General features: G+C 46.6%; 2 protein-coding genes across 3 annotated transcripts; one reads left to right on the forward strand and one right to left on the reverse strand.

Moving 5' to 3' along the window:
- Positions 1-1,201: 1,201 nt before the first annotated feature.
- Positions 1,202-18,240, reverse strand: LOC144114566 (retinoic acid receptor RXR-alpha-B-like). Of its 2 annotated transcripts, none has more exons than XM_077648398.1 (4): positions 18,086-18,240; positions 16,760-17,030; positions 14,452-15,119; positions 1,202-6,731 (listed from the first exon to the last, which is right to left on the reverse strand). In XM_077648398.1, the coding sequence occupies exons 1-4, from the start codon at positions 18,102-18,104 to the stop codon at positions 6,481-6,483; spliced, it is 1,209 nt and encodes a 402-aa protein (XP_077504524.1). In that variant the 5' UTR covers positions 18,105-18,240; the 3' UTR covers positions 1,202-6,480. The 2 variants fall into 2 exon arrangements, with proteins under 2 accessions (XP_077504524.1, XP_077504523.1); XM_077648397.1 differs by lacking the exon at positions 18,086-18,240 and adding an exon at positions 17,416-17,763.
- Positions 18,226-19,699, forward strand: brn (beta-1,3-galactosyltransferase brn). Its single transcript, XM_077648399.1, has one exon. The coding sequence runs from the start codon at positions 18,296-18,298 to the stop codon at positions 19,595-19,597; it is 1,302 nt and encodes a 433-aa protein (XP_077504525.1). The 5' UTR covers positions 18,226-18,295; the 3' UTR covers positions 19,598-19,699.
- The last annotated feature ends 3,623 nt before the right edge of the window (positions 19,700-23,322 follow it).

Below are 23,322 nucleotides of genomic sequence, written 5' to 3' on the forward strand. Positions count from 1 at the left end.
AAAGTATACAACAGCTGTATCTTACCAGTACTCACCGACGGGGCAGAAACGTGAAGGCTAAACAAGAAGGCTTCAGCTTAAGTTAAGGACAACGCAGCGAGCTATGGAAAGAGAAATGATAGGTGTAATGTTAAAGGGGACCGAAAGCGGGCAGAATGCGTGAGGGAACAAACGCAGGTTAAGACACCCTAGTCGAAATCAAGTGGAAGAAATGGGCATGGGGCAGGGCATGTATGTGAAGGCAAGGTAACTACTGATCCTTAAAGGGACACTGAGGAGAAATTGAAGTTGGCTTGTATCGATAGAATACCAGCTCCTGATCACAAAAACGCCGCTCTTACTTAAAACAAAGCTCTTGTAAGGTAGAAAATAGCAAGAACCAAAATACAGGTATCGCCACCACAGGCCAATCTCGCAAGTACAAGCGTGGTGACGCCATAGGACAAGAGACGCCATCTTGGAGGAATTTTCCATCCTACTTGGTTTCGCGAATCTCTGAGGCTGACAAAGGTAGGTTGCGCAGATCAATATTGAAGTAAGTTTTGTTTTAAAACCAATAGTGCACTTTTATCACACAAGGAAGGCAGACAAAAGACAACCTGAATGTTGGAAGCAAAGAAAACGGATGCTTGGCGGCGCCACAGGCGGCCAGGAGAGTTTCGATTTGTAATGGCACTTTGCGTCTATGAGCTTTGCGTGCCCCGTGGTTTTGTTTTTGACGCGCTTCGATTTACAAGCGCCGGACAGCAGAGGAACTCCAAGTGCCGCTTCAAGTGCTAGTTAACCTTTGAAGGAGCCTGTTAAGGCTTGTCAGATGATCGCCACGGTCGATGAAAAGCTATGATGACACGATGGTCGGTGATCGTACGAGGCAGCACTTGTGTATTCGCACGCTTGCCCGGCGAAACATTCCCGGCTGTGTCAGTCAACTTCAAACTACTTAACGGAAATCGTTTATTAGGGACGGGAGACAAGGTGCAAGGCAGTTCAGAAAAATTGCTGATGGCCTAGTTCTGTTAGGCCAGGATATACCTAGCGAAAGCGCGGAGATTTCTGCATCAGAAGAGTGCATTCACTAGATGCGCCTTTATTGACGGCTGTAACTTGAGCCGTCGTGGCGGAGCGGTAGCGTTTCCGCCTCAAACGCCGAAGGCCCTGGTTCGATTCCGAACCTCGGCACCGGACTTCTTTTCTTTTATTTAGTGAGTGGGCGGGGGGTTTCAGTGGCTCCTATGGATGCCGCCGCTGAATACGTTGGTTAGCGGTTAAGCGCAGGCTCTGTTAAGGCGCGTTTATGCTGCGGCGAGCCGCGCGCGCGCGCCCTGCACGGCGAGGTCACGTTGGTCAAAGCGAGACCCTCTATACTCCAACTGCGCTTGACCGTTGACGCGTTCGGCGGCTTCGGCGCACTCTGACCGCATTGGCGGGGAGATTGGAGCATGCATCTATTTCGCGCCGAGTGCGCCAGCCGCCGCCGGCCCGGCCAGACTGATTTGGCTCCGCGGCGAGGTGCGCGTTATATTCAATAGCTGCGGCAGTTCGGCGGAGCTGTTCTTTTCGAGCTCGGCTATTTTAATCTATTCACAGTACATATCTGAAGGTACATGCAAGTTGGCGAGAGAGCCAGGTCCAGTGGACCCGTTGCATCTAGCGGAAGCCGTTGAAGCGTCGTGCGCCGGCTTTGGTTTCAAGCCGCCGACTTTAAACGCGACCGCCCTCGAGCACCCTTTTGTTTTTTGTGGCAAAAAATAAAGAAATAACTTGGCCCTTGCAACCGTGGAAGACCTCGACGCTGCCTGCTGCGCCGTGCAACCGCTCCGTTGAAGGAATCACCACCCATTGGCCCCAAAGCCCCGGCCAGCCTCCGATGGGCGCAACGCACCCCTCGCGACTCCCCGCACTGGGGTTATGATATTTAGTTTGCAATGGCTGCTCTCTGAGGAAGGGGGAAACCACCCGCCGGCGCCTAACCTAACCGTGCTAACTCAAAAGCATCGCACGCTCTGAGGGGCTGAGGTCGCTGAAATGCAGGCCAGAGTTTTTGCAAGAACTACGTCGTCGGGTTCGGGAACGGGATCCATCGTAACGCTGGCAAGACGCCGGTGCAAACGTAAACGAAGCGACGGTGGCGACCCCCGATAGATGCCTTCAACGTGCGGCTTTCATTTCGGCAGCTGCTAGACCGCACCGCTAGCGGCCAAAAATCACGGAGTCTGCGTTTACGTCACATTTCACGTCACTCCGTTCTGTGTCGTCATAAGAGTTCTCCGTGTCGTCATAAGAGTTCTCGAGTTTGAATCGGAGCGGCTGGAAAAAATTTTTCAACTTCGAATCCAAATTTCTTTGAAATAAATGCATCTTTCGCTCCCGGACAAGCGTCAACAAAGCCATGAAATGCCGAACTATCAGATATTGCTAACAAAAAAATTTTGATAGGGTTCTCCTGAGTGTCCCTTTAAGGGTAACGAAGTGGATTCCAAGAGAAGGCAAGCGTAGCAGGGGGTGGAAGAAAGTTCGGTGGGCGGATGAGATTAAGAAGTTTGCAGGCATACGGTGGGCGCAGCTGGCAAAGGACAGGGTTGATTGGACAAACATGAGGGAGGCGTTTGCCCTGCAGTGGGCGTAGTCAGGCTGATGATGATGATGATGGCATTACTGAAAACATTGATGGCATCAACATCATGAAAGTGATCAGATCGGTGCAGTGTGAGGGCTTGAAATTGCCCTCTTTCAAAGCCGTGACCAGCTGTGTTGCTCGCCTGTTCTTTTGTGGGTAGCAATGAAATACAGCATCTTTGAGGCCAGTGGTGTTCATACAGCAGAAGGCTGCACAGACTACTGGTATAATGAGCCTGCCATTTCATTCAGGCTTGCACTGTTCCACCCACACACTTTAGTAGTCTTAATGAAAAGAAAAAAACTAAGTTTGTTGCAGCTAATCTCGGGCTTGGCTGAATGGTAGACACGTAGAAGAGAGCGTGGTTGGCGGAGGTGCGGAAGAGAGGGGCTCCAGTGCCAACGTCACTCATCTGGTTTATGCTCGCTGCTCTTTTTCTCAGGCGCACTTTGCATGCAACATGGGGCAGAGTAACAACACAATTCTAATTGGCGATTACCTTATTTATTCGTGTAATCTGAGCACGCATCATTTATCACCCAGGTTTATAAAAAAAACTTTTAGCCGCATATTTTACGATCCCTGCTACACCAGACCACCAGCATGTTCACGAGTGCACGCAAGGCAGGCTTGGGAAGATAGATGCAGCCGCGTCGCCATGTACGGCTGCGAAAGGTGTGAGTGGCGAGGCGACAAACTGCGCGCCATTTACCCAGTTCACTTGCACTGGCGGACACTTTCCGGAATCCTAAGCTACCGAACCGTTTGCTGCTAATAAGCTGGGACGCACGTGAGGGCACCGCTTGATCGCCTGTTATCTCCATTTGCTTCTGATAGCTGGCTTCGTGATTGTATAATTCCGTGTTTATTGCTTTGAGCTGCACATGCGCTCCCATGCCATCCCGCGGGGAACTAGACAACGTGGGCCGGGACGGGAGGGGGTATGTGTCTTATATTTGGAGTCAACATTTTTTTTGTTGGCCAGTGAGAGATGTGAGGTGGAGGTTCGACATATGGGTGGCAATATACAGTATACGTTTGCACACTTTGACCTTTTAGTTTTTTAGGACGTTTTCACAAAATTTTCATGTAATTTACGCACTCCCCTTTTGAAGCCTTGATTTTAAAAAAAAAAGGTGCGAAAATTAAGTGGAATAGACAAAAAAAATTATATGTTATGATGGATTATAAGGTGCCTACGTCCAGGTGCTTGTGACTTTTTGAATCTGACATACCGTTCAGCTTCTTTTTAAACCAATGTGTGTACTTTAACAGCTAATGGTAGCCAGACTGCTATCGTTTTACAAGAACAGCTATCAGTACCTCAATTGGCAAGATCAAGGCATAGGGCGGTGTCTGACAGTAGGGAAGGCATGCCAAAGGGAAAGATGGAGAAGAGGAAGGAGTGCTGAGGGCAGAGGGAGCAAGTGGTGAGGAGAGCTGAAGCAAGCATGATGTGTGGCGAGAGGGAGCAAACCAGCTATGGGGCTTACATCACATTGTGTAATGGAGTGAAGCGAAAAGATTGCTCTCACATTGTACGTACAATGTGATAATGTGATCATACTGCACTCTCCCAGATGCGGTGGGAAAGCAGACAATAACAGACCCTGCCGCTGCACAAGCGGTACATGACATGCCAGAGTCTGAGAAAGAAAGTGGCGAGCCAGTTATGACCGCCGAACTTCATGCAGCAGAATGCAAGGCTAACAAGCGTCAGCGTCACAGTTTCGCAGTATGTGCTGAAAGCTGAAAGAGCCACACAAGAGTTTTACAAGCAATTCCTAGACAACTCGTTTGGACAGAAATGCTTTGTGTGTGATTATCTGTGGTTCTGCAACAGCATAAAGGCATTACTACTGGCTTGCCACTTTATACTGCAAGATGGATTTCTAACTGCTGACCACATTAAATCCCAGCTGTGCACCAGCTGTCACTGAATTTCATGTTACATTGCTTTAACTGTAGCAACATTTTTTTTTTTTTGCACCGTGCTCATGTGAAATTAAACAAATGTCCTTAAACGGTTCAGCCTACCACAGAATTCCACTTAACCAAGTTTGGCTTGAAGGGAGTCCACTGCGTATACCTCAGAATGAAATTTATGTTTGAATATGGAATCGCACAGGCACACCACATGCTCAAGTGATTGTGCATCCTCACCTTACCGAGAAAACAAGCTATACATATTAAGCAAGCTGCCGCCAGCCTTAACCGCTCAATATAAAACTACCGTGCTTTACACCGCGGTCAGTCATGTTTTGGCACGATAAACCGCAGTAAAACTGATAGTATATAAGACTGCTTTGTAAGGAATATAATATACATTTAGCTGTTACAAGCACCCTACACTGCATCAATCAGGTCAAAAAAAAAAAAAAAACAATTAATGTTATTTTGGGAAACAAAAAATGCAGCCAAGTGACAGTGTTAGCCAACTACTCTAAAAGCACACCTTGTATGCATACATTCAGCACATAACTTTTCAAAGGGGAAAGGTAACGATAAAGATTTTTCTGTAGAATGCAAGAGCCAAGAGCTATACCAAAGAGTTTAATCAAAGTAATTCAAGTAAATATTTACCCGTATACAAGTCGACTTGAACTGGTGATAGCCAAGAGAAGTGGCATATTAGGATGTGAACTTTCTCACTCGGTGCTGGTGCTCAGGCAAAGTAGTGTGAAACACCCGATCAGTGTGAAAAGAACATTCAGTAATGTGTATACTTAAAACCATCACAGAAAATAGGCTGGCATATTTTGTTAAATTCAGTGCACTGTCTTTTCAACATTCTCGTTATAAAGAAAATTTTCAGGGTCGACAGACACAGCCACATCTTAAACATGTAGGGCCATTTATACACAAAAAAAGCAACTTCCTGAGTACCCAGTGAGCTAACATACCTTCACGTATGCTCTTTCACCTGCAGGTTGTTGCAACCTTAATGCCTGCCCTACCAAAAGGACCATTCAATGACGACACAAGGTTAAAAGGCAGAGCACCTATGGTGGAGACCATGACGTTGAATGGGAACTTCCATTCTCTTAAGTTTACATCCACACGAAAACACTGGTTCATTTATGATTTCCAAAAGTGAACATCCTGAAAAAAAGTGGCTATAGTTCAATGGACTGCAGATACTGCAACCACATCTTCTCATAATATGAACGCAAGTGGCATGTTCTTCCATGTGCTTCAGCTACATAATTCAAGGCAATTCTCATCAATGATTTGACTATTCCACCTTAGTATTATAATTTGCCAACCTAATGCCGCCATTTTCAGGGTTTCTTGTAAGAATGTGGTCTGAGTGACAACTGACCAGAAAAGACACGTAGTAAGCTTACTCTTTCACACTAAAAATAAATCATCCGCATTCTTCAGAATTTTATGCTTGGTAGAATTTATGCTTAGCCTTATTAATTTAAATAAGTATGTGAGGATTACATATGCAAACTTAAAACTGATGTATTCTAAAATTGACTCCTCCATAAGAATGTCTCTTAAAAGTTAAAACCACTGGGAACTCCGCAAGAAAACCACCATGCTAAAAGAAGCATCTAAAATAATGACTGATATTAAAGGACTGGCTATTTTCGCTTTCAGAAAGTTCCCTCTTTAAATGTGTCCCAACAGACCTCTGGCCACACTGTAATTGGCTCAGATTAATGCAAGTATTAAAGAAAGGTTTACCTGCATGCAAGTCAGCAGGAGGTGCTAGATATGGCATCACAGAGCTTTTTTCCAAGGCGTAGGCACAGGCTCATATTCTCAAAGCCCTCCTAGCCTGAGGTAACCAGATGTGAAACACAGAAAAGTCATGGGGGTGTACCACTGTACCGAAGGCCATGCTGTGCAGGGCTTTAGGGGTCAGAGGGGGCCTCCAGCATGGAAAGAAGAAAGTTGTCGATGGGCGTGTCCCCGATGAGCTTGAAGAAAAAGAGATGTTCGAGGCACTTGAGGCCAATACTGCGCAGAGCTGGCAACCGCAGCAGCAGCTTGGCAAAGCGCCCAGGCTGGTCAGGGTACTGCTGCCGGCAGTGCTCTTCCAAGGCAGCATACACTTTCTCCCTCAGGGCCTCCACTTGGGCAGTGCTCCGCAGCCCCTTGGCCTCTGTGAGGACAATTTGCCCACATTATGTATGGGAGAAATCTGCACTCTCTAATTCATGCCCAGCACAACGCTTACCACTTTCAAGACAATGAAAGGTAAAACCCATCCCCCTCTGAAAATGCACAAGAAAGAAAAGCTGCTACACGCACTATTACTGAGTGCAGAATCCGAAGTGAAAGTTGCATAAGTTACAACACACTTACAGAAGTTCTCATTTCTTCTACGAACAATCTTTGAATGGAACATGCTGCCTGAAGAGGTTATCGTATGTGAAAATTTCAAGTAAACCCTAAACAAAAATTTTTAAACAGCCAGCAAGTGCTCTTACCAATTTATTTTGCATTTTTTGCTTGTGATCTTGATTGCTGCAGGTGCCGCAGATGTGTTCCAAATTTTTTGCTATCTGCATTTTTTTCATGCATGAGTTGTGAAAGTAATTAAACAGGGTGTTTCACCTAAGACTGTCAGCAATTTTTAAAAATAGGATTTTTTTGCTAGAAAAGCGCTTTCTTTGGCATAGCACTGTCAGTGGTGCAGTGCATCAAAATACAGCTAAGACGTACTAATTGTAACTAGCAGTCTGGTTAACTGATACTGAATATTTAACTCTTTTAACTATTACTGTTAGGTTCCTTATTTATCGAGAGGCTAAGTAATATCCATATCAGTTTTTAGAATTTCGAAAATGCTGTTCTCGTCGCTGCTGCAGTGCAAGGAATTCTGGGGCCGCACACAGGTGAAAGTGAAACTGTGTGGCCAGAAAGAGTGCTAGCGCGCGTCACACATCACTGTGCCTGTTACGTGATCTCTGCTCCCAGTCAGACGCTGTGAAAAGAGCACGCGACACCCGCACCACTGCGTGACATGTGCAAAACATGGCTAGCGTAAGTAGGCATGGCTAGCACTCTTTCTAGCCACGTAGGCCCCAAAAGTCCTTGCGCTGCAGTGGCGACGAGAACGGCATTTTCTAAGAAGAGAAGGAATTTTAATGAAAGAAAGGCGGAGAGGTCGGCCGGTGGTAACAGGGCCCTGGCCTGCTACTCCACACAGGGGAAAGGGAAGAGGAGGAAAAGGAAAATGTGAATGAAGGCTGATGATGGCATAATACAATGAGTTTCATGGGTGATGTCTATGCACACGCACACACACACACACACAACACTGGCTGGCGCTCGCATCGCGGTTACTGGACACACATAAAACTCAAAACTGGTGTCTGCAACACAACACCGACACATGTCATTAACCATGTAGGTTGTGCACAGGCGGTCACAAACGAGTATCCAGGCCTGTTTCACACAAAAAGTTGAGCAGGGCTTTTGTCACACGCCACCAATCAGAACGTCTCGTCCTTGCGCCCAGAAGAGTTTCCTCAGAGAGAGGGCGAGAGTCCAGGTTTTTCACGGTAGCCTCCAATGTTGTTCTTTCAGAAGTATACTTCGGGCACGCGCAAAGAAGGTGTCCAATAGTCTCTGGTGTGTTGCACTGTGCGCAATTTGGGTTACTTTCGATGCCGATCTTGTGAAGATAGTGTTTGGTGTAGGCAACGCCAAGCCATAGCCGGTGGAGTAAAGTCCCATGACGTCGCACCACCACAGATGGGAAATTTAATCGTGAGCCAGCGTCAAGCTTACACACGCGGTCCTGTTGATGACTCGGATCATGCAAGTGCGACTGCATTGCCGCCTGCATTAAATGCGCCAACAAGGCTCCAATGTCTGATCTTGAAAAGGCTATCTCAATGAAAGCACCATCACTATGTGCCATCCGAGCCTCGGCGTCAGCACGCTCGTTTCCCGCTATGCCGCAATGGCTCGGTATCCATTGAAACTTTATGATATAAATTCTAAAAACTGGCATGGATATTACTTACAAGGCTCTCAATAAATAAGAAGCCTAGCAGTAATAGATAAAAAGTTAACAATTCAATATTAGTTAACCAGCCTGCTAATTAGCACACCTCAGCTCTATTTGTGGCGGGTTCGACTCCCGCCGCCGGCCGGTTACCTACCGGTTTCCTCAAAATGGGTAGAAGCTATGGCCCGGCCTGGTGCTCGGCTTGCTAGGGTTGCATGGCTTGGCAAAGGAGCCTGTGCCTCTAAATCCCGTCACTGTGGACTTGGAGGAGAGACAGCGCAAAGTCAGAAAAAAAAAAAGGGGCCACAGATGGGCTTCTACCGCACGAGGCGGATTTAGGGTTGCCTGACGGCGGAACTTATCTCTGATTCGTCAAGGCAACGGTTTGGTCCAAGACCCTTTTTCAAAGCATCTCACCCTAGAAGAGCCGAGCACCAGGCCAGGGGAAATCTTGTACCCATTAAAACACCAGTGGGCACCCGGCGAAAATGGGGATCGAACCCAGCACCTCCCGAATGCGAGGCGGATGCTCTACTGGAAGGCCATGCTTCCAAACCGTTGCCTTGACGGATCAAAGATAAGTTCTACCGCCAAACAACCCTAAATCCGCCTCGTGCAGTAGAAGCCCAACTTGTGGCATTTTATTTTTTAAATTGATGATGACGATGATGAATTTTGATGGCACAGAGGCATCTGTGGCCAAAGAAAAGAGCGCCAGAGCACAAGGTATTTTCTTCTACTCAAGGTGGGGTCAAGGACCCATTTCCCAAGCATTTCACCTTGAATAAGCCGAGCACCAGACCAGGGGAAAGTTTGTACCCATTGTATCTCCGGTGGGTACCCGGCGACACTGGTGATCAAACCCCGCACCTCCCGCATGCGAGGCCGATGCACTACACCGCTGACAATGCCGCGCCAATAAAAGCGCCTTTCTAGCTCAAAAAGCCTATTTTTAAAAACCGCTGACAGTCTTAGGTGAAGCACCCTGTATAATTATGACATATGTAAAACTCGATGCAAACCTTCTTTCCTTGTATTTTACTTTTTTGAATGCGAAAACACTATATGGCTCATCGGCAACGAAACCTGGCGTCGGCGTTGACCAGCAGCACTGGTCCCAAAAATCCCAGATGACGTTACTGTGGTATGAAAAAAAAAATTTCTTCCGATGTGTCATTAGAAAGGAAGAGAAAAATTTAGAATTAAATTTAAAAAATAAAAGGAAATAAAATACAAAATAAGGCTCTCCAGTGCCATGCCTGTTTATTATGTCAGTGTGATGCTGGATACTAAAAGCTGGTCCGATATACTTGACATGAAAACCAGCCACCAAAAGTGGATGTGAATGAACTAAAAAAAAATACAGGTGGCACCTTTGTAAGAAAAAAAGAGTAGTAAACAAATCCAAAAAAGGAAAGAAAGTGCAGGCGGCATCTATATAATAAAAAATGATAATAGAAAGCAAAAAGGAATAGAATGAACAATTGCACTACTCAGTTAAATTGGAGTGCTTCCCAAACCAGCAGCCCACACTGCTGCCTCTATACCATGCCACTGGCATTTTTCCTTCGTTTTACAATGAAACATCCTTGGCTCTGACAAAATAAAATGGCATACCAGTGCCATGGCTTTGTAATTTGGTACATAATTCATAGCACTGTAACGTGATCAACGCATTTTGTAACATGTGTTTTGTAATACTCATAACATTGGTCGCAGCATTATAAAATTTAGAAGCTCTAGAACCTCAAGTGAAATGTTGCAACTTCACCAAGTTTTGAGAGAGTGCATGTGTAGGGCACACAACTAAGGAATTCAAATTACAGGAAAAATGAAAGATCACACCACAAACTGCCCCTGGAGACATGGAAAACATAACTAAACACAGCATATGGAAAGTGTAGACATGTTTCGTTAGGTGTGCAATTCCCGTTTCAGGTTCCTGACAGAATAACATCTGTGAATATAGGAACCTACTGGCATTCATACATATTGCTTCATACAAAAACAATGATGACTGCGACAAAACGCACAAGATACAGATACTTTCAGACACGACTTCCAAAAAAGGGGCCACACAGTGAAAGGCAGTGGGAAGAGAGCTGGTAACACATGAAGGTCATCAAATTCGTATCACGTTGACCTTACTGGGTAACAGCATGGCACACTGCTAGGTGCATGTGCATCTGTTCATTTTAAACACCCCTAATTAACAATCTAAAAGTTGGACAGCTGAGCAACAGCTGTGTGTATGTTCTGCATAGACCAAGCTCAGCCTGAGAAAACTTTCTCCCAAGTAGTCCCTTCCACATTATGTGACAAAGTGCCATCACCAAGGCAAGTGCGCAGAACACAAAGTAATGAGCCAAGGATTATGACAAAGTACTAGGTCTGGCAAGACTCAAACTGAAGCACCATTGAAGCACCATTGACGGCAACTACTGAATGAAGCTGGAATACCCTTCATTTTGTAAACTAAATGCCAGTTTAAATTAATTAATCAACATCTGAACAACTGAAAATAACATATTTTAGTTTCAAGAGTTTGAAATGAAAAGTTGTACAGAACTAAAGGAAATGTCAAATGATGCAAATTCTGGGGGAAAAAAAATAAAAGGAGGGGAGTGGGAAAGCCTCTACTCTGAACATTTTGTAGCGATAGCTACATTATGGTAGCATTTCGAGCTTTCAGTGTGGCGGCGCCGCCACGCTGTCACGTGGTGCGGAGCAGCTCCTGCTGCCAGTGGCGCGGCGGCGAAAACGAGCTGCCACAGCTGTGCGCATGCGCCGTGTCAAGTGGGATGAAGATGAAGAAGGAACGCCCAGCGAAACGAAGCGGCGAAAGAATGACTTTGCAATTCAACTAACCAAGTTCCACTCGGCCAGCTGTAGCTATCGCGTCACTCCAGGCTTAACCAGAGCTAAACCACCACCAATTCTGTAGCGATAGCTACATTACGGTAGCATTTCGAGCCTTCAGTGTGGCCGCGCCACGCTGTGGTGGCAGTGCAGCCACAGCGTGGCGCCGCCACCAAGCTGTCACGTGGTTGGTCACGTGGTGCGGAGCAGCTGCCGGATGCGCGGCGCCGTGGCTGATCACGTGGTTGGTCACGTGACCAAGTTCCACTAGGCCAGCTGTAGCTACCGCGTCACTCCAGGTTTAACCAGAGTTAAGCCACCGTCAATTTTTTCCTGCACCTTGAAGAAAAAGCACACAAAACCCAGCAGCTATGATAGACAGCAGCTCCTCACATATGACAAGAACTGGAATGCACCAACTTGGGAGCACTGTGGCAACCAGTAAGTAGGATATTAAAAAAAATACTTCTGCAGCAAGTGTGTTGCAATTCATGCACCTCGTTCATAGCATGGGAGAGACAAAATCAATTCTGCTATGGAAAAGAAGAAAAGGGCAACTTTATTCCAAGAGAGAGGCACAACGAAAGACTCTTACAGCAGGGCCTCTGTCTCGTAGGATTTGTCTTGGTCTATTTCCATTATTATGAAAACTGACTACTGGAGGTTTCAGGTAACATTTGACACCTTTCTAAATGGAGTTTTTGCTGCTCTTTAAGCTCTTAAGATAGTAAAGTGAGGTTTATTTAAAGAGGCCGGGTAATTAGAGCAGCATTCAAGAAAGTCTAGACGCAGCCAGTTCAAGCACACACATATGCAGCAATAGCAATGCAACCAGGGCAAACGGCCAGCTACTTTTGCACAAAATGTTTATTTACCTTCATTATTTTCAGTATGTCAGCAATATACTCTCACCTGTGCAAAGCAGCTGCAGATAACAGTAAAATCGGTTGACACTTGGAACAAAGTTTTAATTGGCATCACTGCTATTTTTTTAATAGGCATTAATTTAAAGTCCAGAGTATCACAAGGACTCCATCCAAATGTTCTGCTCATATATTTAAGGCTGGATGCTTGGCATCACCAGAGGTAATTAGTGTGCACGGCACAGGCTCTCACAAAACACATGCCGGTTGTTCAATATACATCAGGAATGACAAAAGGGTACTGTGCTGAAGACTACGTACATCTACGCATCATCTTGTGCAAATTGAGAGCCATCACTCGAAATGAGCGCCAACGCTATAGCAGTATACTGTGCAATTTGGACTACCAATAAGGGAAAGCATTGCTGCAGGCATTTGGAATGGCTCTCTTGTAGGATGTATGCAAGCAAGACCACAAATGCAGTACTAGAGCTGTGGTACTGCTTCTTGCACTGTAAATGGCCACTGCTGCTAGACAAAATCAGCTTTTGGACAAAAGCTGCAACATTAAGCAACACCAACTAGAGAATTTAAATTAAATGGATGCTCATTCCAAGAAAATGCACTCCAGTACCCTTCCTCTGCAATGATTTTTCCACACACTGAATATACCAGGTGTTTCAGGGAAGGTGATCACACATTTTTAAAAGTAGAGTTTTTGACGTAAAGAGAAGTTTTTGCGGCATAGTCATACCAGTGTTGGTAGGCATAAAAAAACAGGCAAATCACGTCAACTAGTAAAGTGTTTAACGAAATTCTAATAGTTAATTTTTTAACTATTACTGATATGCACCTTATTGCAATTAGAGATTTCTAGCCAGCCATTAGTAATAGCCATATCAGTTTTTAGAATTTCGAAAATGTGATAACCCTCACTGCTGTGGCGCAACTAATTTTGGCTACATTGCGCCAAATGCATGTACTTTCAAGATACATGCAGGCAAAGCAACTCCTCCAGTGAACGTAACTAGTTGAAACAGACAATTTTTGTTAAGCCACAGTGCCGAGAGTAATCACATTTTTTTTTTTATTCCATAAGCAGACCTTATTCAGGTCCAAGCAGGGAAATTATAAAAACTGATATAGCTATTACTAACGGCCGGCTAGGCTACAAATTTTTAATTGCAATCAGGTGCCTATCAGTAATAGTTAAAAAGTTAGCTATTAGAATTTAGTTAATCGCATTACTAGTTAACGTGATTCGCCTGTTTTTTGATGTCTGCCAAACAGGTATTACTATGCCGCAAAAGCTTCTGTTTACCTCAAAAACCTTATTTTTAAAAATTAGTGATGACCTTCCCTGAAACATCTGGTATATGCTCAGGGCCATGTGTCAACAAATCCAAAATGCTGCCAAGAGAAAGCATTATGTCTACAGCTTATTTTCCACCAGAAAAAGTCCTTCCACTGCTGATACAAAAGAAATCTAGCAAATGAGCAGGCTTCAGTTTTGCCACACCTCTGCTCTATGTGTTAAATGCAATCTTGTAACATCATTGGTAACGTAATAATACCACTTCCTAATGAATAAATTTTAAAATTTTTTTCTACCCTATAAAACAGCTTTTTTCCTTACAGGGCTATTTAATTTTTTTTTCTCTACTGCTTCCTTTCATGATAAGCTGTGAAAGCATACATTTAGGCACATTGCCATGTGTTTTTATGCAGCCCACATAGAGAAGTTATAGTTAACACGTTGACTGCGGCATGGGTCAGGTGGGTCACATCGTGTATTCATGCTGTGCGACAACTAATACCAAGTCGTACGACGAAGCCGTGGGACAGCTCATATATTTCAAAGAGCCTGCGAAAAGCACACATGCCAGGTCGCTATTGCCCTCTGCTTGCGGTTCTGAGAAGTTGGCTTCGCGGGTGGATCACTGGTAGGTCAAAAAACACCTGAGAAAATTTAAGGGTGGCCCACCGGTGGGCCATGGCACAAAGATTGGGACTTCAAAAATTGCTGCCGCAGCGAACGTGTTAATCGATTACTTATAGGTACTCAATAAGTTAATTACTGGATAAAATGCCCAGACCTTAAGTAGGTTAGCTGAGGAAAACTATGCACAAACACTACTTACCAGGATTAAAAAGTACCACAGCACGCAGGCATCCAAGCTCAGTGCGGTCCATCTTCATCTCACGCATCTTTGCTACCAGTTCAGTGAGAACCCTATCAAATATGGCCCCAACGCCAGCCCCATGAGCACTATGCCGCTGCACCACAAGACCTGTTGCGAGCACAATGCCATCACGCACGTCAACAGAACGGTGGGAGAAAGCAGCAATGAGCAGCTCGTTCCAGCCAGCCTTGAGCAACACCATGCGGTCCTCAAGGGGAAGCTCTTCAAAATGTGGAATGTGCTTGGCCCATTGAACTAGCTGGTGCAGCTGTCGGTCTGCAGCTTGGCAGATGCTGCTCACTGGATCCTGCTGCTGTGCGCTTTCCGAGAGGGTCCCCGTCTGTGACTCAACCCGCAGCTCTGCCTCCAGTATGCGCTCCAGAGGCATCTCAGGAGGTGCTCCACCACTAGTGCTTTCCACCTCACTGTCGGCACGGTCCTTGGTGCGCTGCCGTTCTTCCTGGACAGCCTCCCGCTTCATGCCACATGCGAGGCATTTTTGGTAGCGGCAGTACTGGCAGCGGTTGCGCTGGCGCTTGTCTATTATACAGCTGCGCTCTTCTCGGCAGGCATAGCTCAGGTCCTTCCGCACTGTACGCTTGAAGAAGCCCTTGCATCCCTCACAGCTGCACAGGCAACATGGCAAAATGCACATATGCAATGAGAAACTGAAAATGTATGAACCCTTTCGGAAAAAATAAAATAGCTATGCGAAGCTGGTGACGCAAATAAATGGCACAGGCAGGTAAATGGCACAAATTAATTTTGCATTGCCTCGTCATGTGTGTGCACAATAAAAGCTCACCATGCTTTTGCCTACATGCAACACCAATAAAATGTGGAAAATGTCATACAGCAAAAACCCAGAGAAAGTGGAAGGAGAAAGAGCACAAATTAACAGCCCTGTGCCCTCCTCGAAGAGAAGTTGGCTGGCTACCGACGATGCACAGTTACAAAATAGTGCACTATGCAGTAGTTTTAGGGGGCCAACTGTTGTACACGTCAACTCAATACAGCAAACGGCTTTAACGCGGGCTTTAATATGTTCACTGCGCAATGGGTCACGTCCCGTATGCAAGCTGTGTGGCCACAAATGCTGAGTCCCGCAACGAAGGCGTGGGATAGCTCAGTAAGTTTAAAGAGCCTGCGAAAAGGATGCATGCAAGGTCACTACAGCCATCTGTTAGTGGCTTAAGGAAGCTGGTTTCCCTGATGGCTCATGCCACACCCAAGGATAATTAAGGGTGGCCGACCTGTAGGCCACAATGCACAGGGATTAGGGCTCTGAAAATCACTACCGCAGTGAACATGTAAAGATGTAACGAGATTATTTCAGAAACTCAATGTGGTGTTCCCAGTTTGTTTTCACAGTGGCCAATGCAGTGTTTGTGAACACAAAGAGTGCATGCTGATGATGATTACGAATTTTTATGGTGCAAGGGCAGCTTGGGCCAAAGAGTGCCTGGCACAAGATGCTTTTCGGCTACACAAGGTGGGGTTAAAAATCCATTTTCCAGGCATTTAACCCTAGAGAAGCCGAGCACCAGGCCAGCGAAAAGCTACGGTGGGTACCTGGCGGCACTGGGGATCAACCTCGCACCTCCTGCATGCGAAGTGAATGTTCAAACCCCTAGGCCACCACTGCGATGCAAGCATAAAGAGCTGATATAAAGTTGTACAAGATTATTTTTAAAAGGGGCTATTCCTAAACTGATTTTGAATAAGTGGGTACTTCTAATATCCCCCAATACTGAACAAATTTTGGAATGCCATTACGCAGCGCTTCTCAGTTGTCTTCCAATGCATAATCTCTCATAACACTACATGAGTAGCGTTACATGACCACACAAAAGTTCACATATGTTTCAAGGAACGTTTCTAGTTCGTATGCTGTTCCACACTGCCGCGCTCATCCTTCATTCTTAGTTTCCAGCAATGCTGTCTGTCCATGGGAAACTCACAAATATTTTTTTTCAGGCTGTATGTAAGTGGGTTCTGTTTCATGCAAGTGACAATGAAGCTGTGTTTTGAGTAAGAGTGAACAGCAGATGGCACATGTAAAATGAACTATGCCCCCTTTTTTACAACTTTCTAGTTCAGCATCAACAGAGTTACTTGGATATGCACATAATATGGCACTGAAGTGGGAGGAGCTGCTTGCACAGCACGTTTGCCGAGGGCTGGCACACGTTTGTGCCTGCAGCCTCAACTCAGCCGCCAGCTCAACACGAATGTCTGTAATGCAGTAAGAACAGACTGCACTCGCCTGTACACGCCGTAGTGCTTTCCCGACGCTCGATCTCCGCAAATGGAGCAGAGGTGTTTGGAGCCGCTCAGCGGGTGGTTTGGTGGATAACGCGTGGTGGCTTGTTGCTGCTGCTGCGGTTGCGGTGTCGCCGGAGGACCGTTGTTGAGCTGCCGGCCGTCCAACGGTGATCGGCTCGCCGAGGGCGCGCCGTAGCCGCTCAGCAGGAAAGACGGCTGCGGCGGCAAGCTGCTCGATACCCCGTTGGAGGTCCCGCCGTTGAGGCCCGGCGCTGCGCGGATGCCGGGGGGAGAAATCTCAGGAGGTTGCAGCGGTCGCGCCGGCCACGAGGCCGCGGGCCCCGCGGAGCCATACAGCAGAGCCGTTACAGAGAGCTTGGGCCGCTCCTTCTTGTACATGCTGCCGACGGCAACAGGTGCGCACACGAGAACCGGCCGCCGCGCGCCGTACCGCTACCTGCTCGTATACTAAACGGCCGCTGGGGAGGCGCCACGAGGCAGCCTTGGCCGCGGGCACACGTCGACGAGGCTCGGGTGGCGACCTTGAGACCCGGGTTCACGAGATTACAACCGCGAGACAACCGTTAAAGTTGTGCGATCGCTGGTCGACAATGAGTGGCAGCCTGCCGCAAGCACCGGGGAAGCGCAGTGACGCACCTCGGGACCAGTCGGTTGTCCTTGAGTGGCGACCGTGTACAGGTAGTACAGTCGACCCTCGCTGCGCAGCTGTCCGGACTCTCTCCCCCGTGGGAGGCACGCCAAAGGTGACGAACGCAACGGCGCCCCGGGAGCGAGCACCGCGCGTCTTTGACTCCTCGACCGTGAATCCGCGCGGCAGCAACGCGCTGCAGAGCAAGGCGGGTCTGCGGAGCATAGTGCCACAAACAGGCGCGAGGCGCACGCATCGTGTCTCCGCGCCCGGGATCGCGCACCGCTGTTGCAGAAACCTCGTATGCCACAGTCCCTAGCGCGGCGGCACACCATAGCCTAAGTTTATAAACGGTAGCATACCCAAGCAAAGGTGCCGATCGCGGTTTTCCAGCAGAACTGAACGAGTCAGTTTGTTAGCACTCGCTGCTATTGGTTCAAATAAGTAAGCATGAAGCTTGTGTATTCCGTAATGCTATACATATATGGTGCTGTGAAACTTGTATAGCCAATGCAAAACAAAGCAACGGTGAGCGATGCTACTATAGAAGCTTTTGATAAACAATAGACGGCTGCCCTTGAAGGACATCAGCCTGACACTGGGTCAGTGAACCTGATAACAACAGGGGTAAACGCGTCTGCCTCCAGTCCTGAAAGGAAGCGATGTACAGGTCCTCACCTCTTTCCTGGGTGGCCATGGGCTCGAGGCCGGGCTCAGTTCATGCACATATTAGTTAATACTGCGCCGATCAAACGCACGGACATTTCGTAGCAGTGCTCAGCCGACGGCAACAAAGCGGAATTCTGGGTCGTGGTGGCGCCATCTGGGATCGTTGTGAGGCACTGCCAAAAATACTCTCAACCGCACTGCTGCTCACGTAACCGCGGCATGCTGCGCATGTCAGCGCTCCTACGGTGCTCGGTTCCTGTGATTCCTGTGTGTCTTATCTTCGGAGGCGTCTTCGTGGTGGGTCTGCCTGCGAGCTTTGTGATCGTTTTGATTTTAGCCGTTGTTGTGTTTGCTTGCCCCTCATGGAAACGATTGACAAAGGTACTGAACTGCGGCGATGCCAAGTCGACGCTCATGACTGCCTCTGCTGATTATCCCACTACGCCCATGTTACGACGTGCCAAGCTAGTTCGCGCTTTGCAAACGCCGAGAGTGAAATGGCTTATCATTGCTTCAGTAGTGGTATTGATTCTCGAGACGACTGGGCTGTACACGATGTGCTGGGAAACGCCGTACTCGCGGTTTACGTATCCGCTAGAGGTGGATGCACGCGAACTCCTGCGTGCTCTCGAGGAGGGACGCGGGCCGGGTGTGAGTCCCATCAACTCCTACGAACGCTATCGCTTCAAAATTCGCAACGAACGCAAGTGTGCAGAAGTAAATGGCACGGTGCGGCTGCTTCTGCTCGTGAAGTCTGCCCTGAAACACGTAGCACAGCGGGATGCCATTCGTCGGAGTTGGGGCTTCGAGTCCCGCTTTGCGGACGTTGTCATAAAGCGCGTCTTCGTGCTCGGCACGGGCAAGCCGGAGATGCAAGACGAAGTTGACGCCGAGTATGCGCGCCACAGGGACTTGGTGCAAGCAGATTTTGTGGACGCTTATTACAACAACACCATAAAAACCATGCTTGGGTTCCGATGGGCTTTCGAGCACTGCCGGAAGGCTGAATTCGTGTTGTTTGTTGACGACGATTATTTCGTCTCTGTGAAGAACCTTCTCAAGTTCGTTCGCAATCCATGGGGCCTGTCGGCGGCAGACTCTCAAGAGGAAAACACTCCCGCAGCGTTCGTTGGAGACGGTCGTCTTTGGGCTGGGTTTGTGTTTCCCCGGTCCCGGCCAATGCGCCATCGTTGGAGCAAATGGTACTTATCATTAGATGAATACCCCTTTTCGCGATTTCCACCTTATGTGACGGCGGGTGCATTTGTACTATCGCAACCAGCACTGGGAGATTTGTACCAGGTGGCTCAATACACGCGCCCGTTTCGTTTCGACGACATATTCCTTGGGATTGTGGCGCTCAAAGCCGGACTGCAGCCTCTGCACAGCGACGCATTTCGTTTCTGGGGCCGGCCCGAGTCCTCCCAGGACTTCGATGGCCTGGTGGCTGCACATGGCTTCGACGACCCTGAACTTCTAGTGCGTGTCTGGGAGCAGCAGAAGAGCCGTGGTCAAGCGTGACGTTGTGCCTACAGTTAGGTTTTGAAAATGACTCCGACCATAGCTGTATGTTATATGGAACTTTAATTCACTTTGTTAATAAATTCCTTCGGATATACTGTACGTACCTTTGTTCTGCTAACGTCCTATCAACTGAAAACTGGCTGTCAGCAGTCGGATTTATGCGTATTCGGACTCGCCGATATGCATTAGCCAGAGGATCACGAAACTCCCTGCTTTTTTTTTTTAACTTTCGGCTTGTAGAAGGCGTGGTATTTGTGAGATTTCTACGCAACAAATTAGGACGCGTTGTTGGTTGAGTTGGTTCATATCGAATCTAACGAGATGGGTTGCACAAATGAGATTTCACAAGAGCCACGGTACGGGAGGCAAACTTGCGATCAAGACCTTTTTAGCGCCTGTCCTGTCTTTTTGTTTCTTCTTAGCTGTCTCGTTCTTTTCGCGCTGTTCTAAAAAGACCTTGTAGCCGCCGCGGTGCTGGTTATAGCACTCGGCTGCTGACCCGAAAGAGACCTGTTCGTTCCCGGCCGCGGCGGTCTCATTTCGATAGAGGCGAAATAGTAGAGGCCCGTGTACTATGCGATGTCAGTGCTCGTTAAAGAACCCCATGTGGTCGAAATTTCTCGAGCCCTTCACTGCGGCGTCCCCCAGCTGAGTCGCTTTGGGACGTTAAACCCCAAACCAAACCTAGAAAACCTTGTAGCGCGAACTTACGACTGGTCATGAGGCTTATTCGAGCTGCCTACGATTATGCATACATAACTAAAATAGTAGGACCTCGGAACAACAACAATAAAAAATGTAGATAAGTTCAATACCTCTAACAATGCTGCCCAGGGCCAGTCTTGTTTTTAAGGAATTCTACAGAAACTAAGTAATATTTCAACGCAACTGCGAAACTTTTTTCTTAATTACAACCTTGCTTTCGCCTAAGGAGCTGTGGCTGTTTTCGATGTAAAATAGCCACTGATCTAGTGAAGATCAGATAAATAACCAGTTCCTGAAATGATTACTGCGACTATACCCCGCCCGAGGTAGGGATAAGTTATGTCTAGGGATTCCACTTTTTGGTTTTTGATTTTTTGAAACTTAGGCGGACTTTTTTCGGGGATAATTTCAGCATGCCATTTCTTTCAGAATATATTATTTCCTGTGGAAGAATTACCTTTTCTCTTTTTTCGGTGATATATGTGGTACCTGCGTGTGCACTCAGAAGTCAGTTTATCTTACCTTGTTAGCGAGAGCGGTTTATCTACAAGTAATTAACGCACAAATGGTCGTCTTTAGAGCAGCTGTAAAAAAAAATAGCGTTTTAGTGATTGAGCCGTAAGATAAAATTGTGAATATATAGCTTATTTCTAAAAAATGGTTGCGAGAAACCAAAAATATGGAAGAAAAAACTAACGGAAACATCAGGAGAGCAACACAGGCACACTTTCCTCGCTTGTGGGAGTGGAACCAGACCCTTCTGTCTAGTCGCCTTCATGTCTCAGTAGCTTTATCTAAGCTATCTTACCTAAAACTAAAGCTGTTATTTTTGCACAAAAGATTAAAAAGTTCCACCAGGTTACTCATTGCGATATGGAGATGAAAACATAGAAATAGTGAAGACACACAAAACCCTTGGTGTTTAATTCTCTATCTACAGTGGGCCTGCGAAAGAAAGCTTTCGGTTGTTACTGGAGTAATGTCGCGTTGCCGAATGATGCTTCTTCAAACTGCTAAATTCCAAACGTATCATGCCTTGTTTCTTTCATATCTAAATTACTGCATGTTAGTCTGGGCAACGACAACTTAAACGAACATAAGTATATTTCTACTTCAAAAAAAGCAATCTGTCACGTAGCGAATATACAGCCAATGCACACAACTATGCATGCTACTACTACATATAACATGATACTACACGTTATGTATTTTTCTACATCTGGTGCTAAAAACTTTCTAGAAAGTCTCGGGTCTTTGGGCTACAGGAGAACAACTATTAAACTCGGAGCACTGATGTATGGAAAATACCACATTTCAGAATTTCAGGACAAACTTTATAAACTATTGGCTCATAATCTACCATATGTACTAAACAAATATAAGCACACAGCCGATTTTAGTTTCAAGAAGCTGAGGACTCATTTTTTGCATATGTAATTGTAAACTTCTAATCTATAGGAACTACTATAACTTGCACTTTTCTATTCTGCCTTATGTGTTGCTCTTATATTTCGTGCTATAGTGTAGAATGTCTTAATTTTTGTAAGTATTATAGTGTAATATTGATACTGTATATCTGCAGTCAGTGTTGTTTCTTCCTCTTTTTTTTTTACTGTAATGCGATTTTAATTGTATCTCTTACGTTTGGTGTACTTTTCATGTTGCGTTAAAGTAGTAAGTTGTTTTCCTTACGTTCGCTACTGTCATATATTGGTCTCCTGGGCCTTTGTCAAGCTGTGTGCACAGCTTTTAGGCCAGGGTGACCAGCCAGATTTTTCTGGATAATAAATTGCATTGATAGATTGATTGGTTGGGGGGGAAATTTTAACATATTTGTTGCTTGCGACACGCTGCTCACTCCTGTCACGAAACGGACTTCACAGTTCGTGTGAAAGTAGCAAAAAGAACGCATTAACACTTCACAAGGCAATGTCAGGATTAGAAAGAAAAGTGACAGTGGCCGAAATCCAGGAGGAGCCAGAGGACCTCCGGTCACGTGGTACTCATGATGAGGTCAGCCGTGGCAGTGCCTTTGAACCATCGCCCCATCGCAAAAGACTTTTTTTTTCTTTTTAGCGCGAAAGCGATATTTCACTAGCAAAGTTAAAAAGCCTGAGGTATGTGTGAAGCCTCAACTTTTGACGGAGGGCCAGCGGTGGACGCAGGGTTAGGAAACTCCGGTTAGTTTCAGTTTCAACTACATCAGCGTACCTGGCGACTGGAGGAGAACTGATTCTTAAAAGTGAATTATTCCTGCTCACGCAATTAGTGCGGCCGTGACCGAATTGTCCGAGTGACCGGTATACGGAGGTCCTGTTTTTTCGACGGCGGTGCTTCGAATCCCGCTCGGGGATTAACTTTTTTTTTTTTTTCTGCTGGATACTGTTGTCATGTCGACGATACGACGCTCTAGTTGGCTGCCCTCCGGCCGCTATGTCAAGAATTGGCGCAGACGTCTGTATTTGCTGGACAATGGTGTAATATGGAAGTTTCCTTACCCTGGCGGAGGCCTTTTTTAATTTAAATTGGTTTTTTGGGGAAAGGAAATGGCGAGTGTCTGTCTCACATATTGGCGGGCACCTGAACCGCGCCGTAAGAGAAGAGATAAGGGAGGGAGTGAAAGAAGGAAGGAAGAAACAGGTACCGTAGTGGGGGTCTCCGGAATAATTTCGACCACCTTGGGATCTTTAAAGGGGCTCTAATAAAGTTCTGATATGCCTGGGATGTTAAAGGGTGCCACTTCACGAATATTGTCCAGCAAGAATTTTTTTAATGCGCTTCGTAGAAGCTGAGTTATCTGTAGCAAAAATTTGCATTTCAGCGCCTTGGTGCCTTTCCTTCTCTCGTCACTTTTTTAGGCGCTTCCTCCGCCGGCCCCACCCTCGCGGGCGGAGCTTCCTGACCCGCCGGAGCTACTGGTCGCGCCCATGGCAGCTACCTGACGTCTGAAAGTATCTCACCAATAGCCATCTCTGAACGCAGGTGCGAGCAACGGTGCAGGATGCGAGCATGAAAAC

This window comes from Amblyomma americanum, chromosome 1, assembly GCF_052857255.1.
Source record: "Amblyomma americanum isolate KBUSLIRL-KWMA chromosome 1, ASM5285725v1, whole genome shotgun sequence".
Lineage (NCBI taxonomy): Eukaryota > Metazoa > Arthropoda > Arachnida > Ixodida > Ixodidae > Amblyomma > Amblyomma americanum.

Coding starts and splice junctions, on each gene's coding strand:
- brn (XM_077648399.1), top strand. CDS start 18,296: ATGCTGCGCATGTCAGCGCTCCTACGGTGCTCGGTTCCTGTGATTCCT.
- LOC144114566 (XM_077648397.1), bottom strand. CDS start 17,632: ATGCTCCGCAGACCCGCCTTGCTCTGCAGCGCGTTGCTGCCGCGCGGA. Junction 17,031..17,415: donor GACAACCGACTGGTCCCGAG/GTGCGTCACTGC, acceptor GCATCCGCGCAG/CGCCGGGCCTCAACGGCGGG. Junction 15,120..16,759: donor AAGCACTACGGCGTGTACAG/GCGAGTGCAGTC, acceptor TTGCCTGTGCAG/CTGTGAGGGATGCAAGGGCT.